This window comes from Diceros bicornis, chromosome 16 (assembly GCF_020826845.1).
Source record: "Diceros bicornis minor isolate mBicDic1 chromosome 16, mDicBic1.mat.cur, whole genome shotgun sequence".
Classification (NCBI taxonomy): Eukaryota; Metazoa; Chordata; class Mammalia; order Perissodactyla; family Rhinocerotidae; genus Diceros; species Diceros bicornis.
The window spans coordinates 68,142,599-68,150,468 of NC_080755.1; the positions used below are offsets into that span (position 1 = coordinate 68,142,599).

General features: G+C 46.2%; 1 protein-coding gene across 1 annotated transcript; it reads left to right on the forward strand.

Annotated features, from left to right (window-relative positions):
• The first annotated feature begins 1,421 nt into the window (after positions 1-1,421).
• Positions 1,422-7,316, forward strand: HSBP1L1 (heat shock factor binding protein 1 like 1). The gene is made up of 4 exons (XM_058557368.1): positions 1,422-1,718; positions 2,601-2,667; positions 3,686-3,780; positions 5,585-7,316. The coding sequence occupies exons 1-4, from the start codon at positions 1,668-1,670 to the stop codon at positions 5,588-5,590; spliced, it is 219 nt and encodes a 72-aa protein (XP_058413351.1). The 5' UTR covers positions 1,422-1,667; the 3' UTR covers positions 5,591-7,316.
• Positions 7,317-7,870: the final 554 nt, after the last annotated feature.

Genomic DNA, 7,870 nt, shown 5'->3' on the forward strand with positions numbered 1-7,870 from the left:
TGTCCTAGCAGGTGTCAGTGTCACTCCTTCTTATGGCTGGGTAGTATTCCACCATACAGATGGACCACCTTTTGTTTACCCATTCGTCTGTTGATGGACATTTGGGTTGCTTCCACCTTTTGGCTACTGTTAACAATGCTGCTATGAACATACATGTATACGTTTTTGTGTGGACACATGTTGTCATTTCTCTTGGGTGTATACGAGGTAGAACCGAGGTTATATGTTAACTTTATGTCTAACTTTCTACGGAACTGCAGACTGTTTTCCACGCTGGCTACCAATCCTACATCCCCCAGCAGTGGCTGTAGGCTCCAGCTCTGCACATCCTTGCCAACACTTGTTACTGTCTGCTTTGATTCTGGCCGTCGCAGTGGGTGTGAAGTGGGAGCTCGCTGTGGTTTTGAGTTGCATTCTCCAGGTGACTAACCACGCAGGGCCTCTTGCATACGTGGCCATGTTTCATGAAAACATTCAGCAACTTGGACGTCCACATGTTGTTGCTCCCCAGGCCCCTGGGACTTTAGGGCCATCATAGACAGACACAGCCCTGCCCCACAGAGCTTCCTGTCCAGAGGGGTACAGACACATACACAAAACAGGTACTTGCTAAAACAAGGTCCTGGGGGATGACCCATGAGGTGACCCAGGAGCCACAGTCCAGACAGGCCTGAGAGCACTTGGCAGAAGGGAAGGGTTGTGAGGTCCTTCTTCCAGATCTCCAGTAAAAGCGGAATCCAGGTGTGAATGTTGGCTGTGTTGGAAATTGGTCCCAGAACACAGCCATTCTTAATTTTAAAGTTGACCGTAGAAATGGCAGATTCCGAGAGAGAGGACGACGTCTCCTGACGGGTGATCACAGGGCCGGGTCCGAGGTATGCATTTGGGCTGTGTGGGCAGCAGCCAGATCACCCCATGATCCCCCATTAGAGAAGTGACAACATCGTATAAAAACTGGTGGAACATAAGACAGAAAGGGGCAGGGTGGGCACAGGGGCTGGGGGAGGGCGTGGGGTTGCTGTTTAACGGGGCGGAGCTTCAGTTTGGGAAGATGAGGGAGCTCTGCGGGTGGAAGGTGTGATGGCTGCACCATGTGAACCTACTTAACGCTGCTGCACTGCACACTTCAAGACGGTTAAGATGGTAAATTTTACATTGTCTATGTTTTACCATAATAATAATAATTAATAATAATAAAGAGATCGTAGTCCCTCTCTGCCTACCTTTCATCTCTGATGCAATGGAAGCAAAGCAAACCAGCGCTGTGCAGGGCAACCCGCGAAAGCCAGCGGGTGGCCTTATCCGCGCAGAGGGTCCCAGCTCCCGCCCCAGGGACAATGACTATGGGGGACGGAGCGGCCGCCCTCACCTGGCGCCTCCCCTTGTCTCCTCCCAGGACCTGCTGGGCAGCGTTCTGCGCCCCGAGCAGACAGCCGCGCCGGCGCAGGAATTCCCTTCTGGGCGCTGAGCTGTCCGGCCGCGGTCCAGCGCCCCGCGTCAGGCGCATCGAGGTTCGCGTCCTCCCCTCTGCGGACCCGGCGCTGAAGCAGCCCCGCCGCGCCCATCGCTCCCGGGACCAGGCGGAGCGAGGCGGCGCTGACCACCAGAGCCGCTGGGCCCACTGGGCCCACCTGGACTCACCTGGCCCACCCGACGCCCTGGGGTACATGGACGCGCGGGGACCGGAAGCCCCCAGCGGGGGCGCGCTGCGGGACGCGGTGAGTGGGGACCCCCGCGCCCCCTCCCGGATCGTGCGTCCTCCCAGGTCCGGGGACTGAGGGTCTGGACGTGGGGGCTGGGCCGCTCCCGCCGAGGGAACAGAGGACATCCCACCCCGCTCCCCACCCCCGCAGCAAACCTGGCCTGCTTCCCTTTCCCCAAGGGGTTCCAGCGCCGACAGGACAACTGGTGACCGGGAAGCAGCGCTTAAAGGGCGATCAGTTTGTCCTGTCGAAAAGAATTTATTACATGAGAACCCTGACCGCGAAGGGGGAGCTGTGATGGAGGCCGTGCTTCCCGGAGGATCGCAGGCTCTAGACGGAGCCCGCTCTCCCGAGGGAGGCGGACGGCCCGGCTGCAGGAGGGCACCACACGTCGTGGTCTGAGATCTCAGTCGTAGACTACACGTGCCCGCTGTCGGTCACAACAGGGATATTTCCATACGGTACACAGTTTCCGCAGTCCCAGTCCCCGCTAATAAAGACCCAGAGTGTCAGGGAGGCGGTGCCCACGCGCGTGTGCTCTGCATGGCTGCTTTAGCTCTACTGAGGAACTCCCTGAGGAGCCCCAGGTCACCAAGACTTTCTCCTGCTTTATCTTCCGGGCATCTGACAGTTTTGGCGCTTCCATTTAGGTGCACTTCTGTGTATGGGATGAGGTAGGGTTAGGCCTGCTTGTTTATTTAGCTATGCCTTTGGTGATCTCACTGTTCCAGCACTGTTTGTAGAAAAGATTTTCCTTACCCTTCTAATGGAAAGGCCTCAGCACCTGGTCAGAAGTCACCCAACTACACGTGTGGATAGTTCTATCCCACCATGCTCAACATGCCCTCCGTCAAGAGTAAGTGTTATGTTCAGTTGTCTTATGGTTCACTTTTTCAGGCAGAAAATCTATTTCAGGAACTTCAAGAACATATTCAAGCTCTGATTGCAACACTAAACCTCAGAAATATCCTTTCCCGTCTTATAACAAACAGTGTAACGCTTCTGGACTGTTACCTCATCGTGGAATACCATTTTGTTGTCTGACCTGGGATTTCCTGGTGTCTGCACCTGTACCTTTACGTGGCACCTGATGTGCTCACTTCCACTCCTGGGTGATGACTACCTGCCTGACCAGCAGGACGGGGCGTTTGGTACAGCAAGGATAAAACAGAGGGACGAAATGTACAACACTAGCCCACAGGGCTTTCCCATCAAGCCCTGAAGGAGTCTGGGTAGTCTGCTCAACAACCCTTATCCTCTGCCAAGCGATCAGAAACCTGCAGAGTCACAGGCGAGGTCTCCAACACGGGGTGCCACTGCGGCTCTCTCTGCCTTTGTTTTCTTGGTAACTCCAGCAGCTCACTGTTCTGTTAAGACATGAATTCAAGCCGACTTGGAACAGAATGTGTTTCCAGGTTGAGCAAATCTTCAGAGAAGGGTAACCTCTGCCTGAAGACTTACCCAACCTGAGCTCTCTTTACACAACTAAATTCATTCCCTAAAAACTGTGTGCAAAGTATTTGCATATGGAACCATTTACTAGCAACTTTGGATTCTGTGGATGGGTTCCCACAGGGAAAAAAAGATTCTTAAACATGGTAAAATTAAACTGCAGAAAAGTTGGTTTTAAACCAAGTTAATTTCCATTTATTTACATACTCATTAGAGTTTGGTGAAAACATAGTTAAACATACCAGACAAACTCATATCCCCGAACCCGTGTCCCCGCAGGGGAGCCAGGTTTTCAGAACCGAGCTCACAGTTTTAACCTTTTAAGGTTAAAGACACACTACAAAAACCTTGGAAAGGCGGCTAACGTGCACTGACCTTAAGGTATTAGGACATGCCCTCATTTTGAAAGTTGCACTGCTGGGGCGTCTTTATAAGTCCCTGTGACGTGTACGTGCAACTTGAAGGCAGGTCTTCGAGGGTTTTCTGTCTAGGCGCCCTGACCTCATGTGCAATTCTCCTTAACATCACACTGGAAGAAATGGGAAATCGCCTTGAGGACTTACAGAAGAATGTAAATGACTTAATGGTGCAAGCCGGGATTGAAAATTCTATTAAAGGACAAATGGTAAGGACATTATTAGGAAACTAAATATGTTCACCTTTTGCATATCTTTTGATTGCTTTCATCTAAAAAATACAATCCTATACTGTTCACTATGGGAATTACTGTCTCTGTACTACAGGAAAAACCTTCAGGAATAAGAAAACACATTTATAAATGCTCTTTTCTAAATAGAACTGAATCACTGTTTTTCGTAATTCCTTAAAAAGTGCACATTTTAAATGAAAAATTCCATTATTTAATAATTGGATTTCACCCCCACCCCTCAAATTAGTCTTCAATCAAAACACAAGTCACGATGAATTAGAGAGTAGGGGTTATAGCCAGTAGTTTCTGTTGAGACAATATATTCGTGTAACCATTTAAAGAAGACACATGCACATTAAGCCTTCAACCCGTTTCATGAGTGGTGGCTGAGGACCCCACCCAGACCCCACAATGCAAACGTTTCTTTTCCAGGGGAATTTTGCACTTAATCTTGAAGATGCAAATAAATACTTAGCTGAGACTAACTTAGTCTCAGGCTGGATTTCTGTCCATGGGACATATACGGAGACACACAACTTTATTTTATTAAGATGCTTACGTGTATTTTACTGATATAATATTCTGATTATGAGCACATTTTAACGGAACAATTAGATGCCTCTTTCTTCTTTCCTTTCCCATTTCTCTGACAGTTGTTATCCTGGGTCAGCTGGCAGATTACCCACACTTATCCTGCTAGGTCAGAGCTAGTTCACCTATCAGGGACATCAATATCTATGTCTGGTATTCTGGTAAAAGAGATAATGGGAACCTGTGTCCTGTTACCCACGGGCTGCAGAGCACTGAGGTGGCACGCTAAAACTCTGTCCAGAGGGTGAAAAATACAGCTTCCCCTGCCTGGAGCCTCAGTCCTCCCGAGGCCCCTGGACGTGGGCTGGACCTGAGCCGTCCATGCTCTGAGGGCTGATCTGGTGATAAGCCAGGGCCTGAGGGCAGGGGCCACATGGCAGTTCCTGCCCATCCCCCAAGCGTGGCACACTGCCAAGCGTGGGGTGGGGGCCAGTGACTTGGTCCCTTCCTGTCATCACCCAGACTCCAGCTGGCTGTTTTAAATTTGGTCAAAACCCACTAAATATTAGGCATCAAGTTAAATGGCTAGGTGGGTGTCAAAATTTCACTTTTTTGATGCACATGTAGCCGTTACTTAAAGCAGCATGAGAGAAAGGCAGATTATCTCCAGTTTGTTCAAAAGCTGTTAATGACTTTTAAATTAAAAGAAAGACCTGACTAAGTTTAAATCTGGATAAATCTGTGCTTGTTGGCTGCGCTAGGTCAGGGGTCTTAACATGGGGCTCATGCCATGGATTTCAGGGGATTCTGCAACCCCCCTAAACTTGTGTTCCTGTTGTGGAGAGGGGTGAGCAGGAGAGTCCCAGACCCCACATGCTAAAAAGTACTGCTCTCTGATGGATCTGGCCCTCTATCAGGCCCCACACGTGTTGAAGGAGTCGGGTCTCCCGCACACTAGCAAGGGTCAGTCCCGGGACTGGGACGATGACCAGGAGCCAGTCATCCGGCTGTCTGAAGAGCAGCTGCTGTTCCTTCACCTTGACTTGTGAATCCATGTTGACTCCATCTGACTAAAATGAAAATCACTCATGTTTTTCTACATACTGAATTTTTCCTACATAAAAATGTTTTAGCAATTACAGGAAATTAAGGTACTTTTATTGAAAAGTTTTTGGATTCCAGTTTATTTCACTGTACATTAACTGGTACATAAATCAACTATTACCTCTTTCAAATTTTTTTCTTACAGACCTGAAGACAGCAGACCAGAAAATGTGATAAAATGAAAACTATACTTTTTTTTTTGGTGAGGAAGATTGGCCCTAAGCTAACATCTGTTGCCAATCTTCCTCTTTTTTCTATGTGGGACACAGCCACAGCATGGCTTGATGAGCAGTGCGTAGGTCCATGCCCGGGATCCGAACCTGCAAACCCCGGGCTGCTGAAGTGGAGGGCACAAAATTAACCAGTACGCCACCAGGCCAGCCCCAAAACTGTACTTTTTGAGTAAAAATCTACATAGCATGAGTTCTAATTTTTTGTATTTAATTTAAAAATTCATTTTAGTAAAATAAAAGATTAAAAGAACAAAGGCAATGCAATCAGAATGTAATTCGGAAGGTGATTAACCACTTAACAAAGATGGTTGTAAACTGGCAGAACGTTTTTCAATGCACACCTAATACTTGTAAATCATGGAAGAAAAGCATAAACTATATTAGGTCAAATTAATTTTTCCTGAATTAAGTTCTACATAGATCTTTTACACAAAATCATAAGCAGTTTTCTGACAGCAGTTGCTTTGTAAATAACTGCATTCCAACTCAACATTTCCAGTCACATCGTTCCGGAAAGACTCATTTTAATCTGTCCAATCCAAACAGATACTGATAGCAATGTTCTCCAAACCAGATCAAACCAAATGAAAACCAGGAAAACGGGTGATCCAGGGGCTCAGGGTTTACTTCCTAGGTCACCGCACACTCCACCCAAAGAGGTCGTTACAAGAGGGGCCCAGACAGCACACGAAGGCTTAAATATAGAGACGTTTTTAAATAACTGTCCAATTCACCTCTCTCCAGGCCAAAGTAAAGTAGAGCAAGGACCACGTAAAAGGGGTCAGTTATAGGCTCTCATTGTAAAAAATAACATTATTCCTGCATATAAAGTAAATCATATTCTTCATACAAAAGTCAAAATCACCCATAATCCTACAATCTAGAATTAACCAGTCAACATTTGTTTCTATGTATACAATTTTGTATATAGTTGATTGTATTGTTTATAATCTGGTATCCTGTTCTCTTTCATATCATAAACTTTTTTTCCCATGTGAAAATTTCATATACTTTTTTATGGCTGACTAATATTCTACCATATGGCTGTAATAATTTAACCATTCCCTTGGACATTGAGATTATTTCCCACTTTCTTGCTATTATACATAATGCCATAATGAGCACTGTTATCCATGAATTCTCTGCAGTTTCATTAGGGTGAGAAGTCTGACCAAAAGCCAAATGCTTCCGAGAAAGGAACAGTGAGAACCCAACAGTGGTGTGTATCTTTTTTAATCCAAAGTTTTAAAATTGTATCATTTAAATTCAGTATTCTTGGTGGTTTAAAATCATGATATCTCCATTTGATTATGTGAAAAATCTCAAAGCATCTTAGCTCTAATTAAAATTTCAGCAGAAACTAAAGTGGATATTTTAATTGAAGTAAAACCAGATTTGAGTCTTCATCAGTAACACAGAACACTGTTTAAAATCCAAGATTTTTAAGAAATTAGAAATTAAAGTATAGGGCCGGCCCCATGGCTTAGCGGTTAAGTGCGTGCGCTCCGCTGCTGGCTGCCCGGGGTTCGGATCCCAGGTGCGCACCGATGCACTGCTTCTCCGGCCATGCTGAGGCCGCGTCCCACATACAGCAACTAGAAGGATGGGCAGCTATGACATACAACTATCTACTGGGGCTTTGGGGGAAAAATAAATAAGTAAAATTAAAAAAAAAAAGAGTCCATCTCCATTTAAAAAAAAAAAAGAAATTAAAGTATAGGGGGCTGGCCCTGTGGCGTAGTGGTTAAGTGCGCGCGCTCCGCTGCTGGCGGCCTGGGTTCGGATCCCGGGCGCGCACCAATGCACCACTTGTCAGGCCATGCTGTGGCAGCGTCCCATATAAAGTGGAGGAAGACGGGCACAGATGTTAGCCCAGGGCCAGTCTTCCTCAGCAAAAAGAGGAGGATTGGCATGGATGTTGGTTCAGGGCTAATCTTCCTCAAAAAAAAAATAAATAAAGTATAAAAGAAAGCTTCTATTAGTTCTTAACTAAAATAAAAACATTGATACTGTCAAAAATATATTAACTTCTTTCTAAAGAAAGTTCCAAGCTGATCCCCTTTTATAGGCTGACATTTAAGATCTCAGTTATTCACTCAAACCACAGACATCTACCTTTAAAGAGATTATTTGGCATTTTATAATATCATACCTATTCCAATATCTTTCTAACATTTTTACAAATGATTGCTATTTTC

Excerpts from the sequence above, each read along its gene's own strand:
- HSBP1L1 (XM_058557368.1), top strand. The coding sequence starts at position 1,668 with ATGGACGCGCGGGGACCGGAAGCCCCCAGCGGGGGCGCGCTGCGGGAC. Across the intron at positions 1,719-2,600 it reads GGGGCGCGCTGCGGGACGCG|GCAGAAAATCTATTTCAGGA; the intron begins GTGAGTGGGGAC and ends TCACTTTTTCAG. Across the intron at positions 2,668-3,685 it reads TGCAACACTAAACCTCAGAA|TGGAAGAAATGGGAAATCGC; the intron begins ATATCCTTTCCC and ends TTAACATCACAC.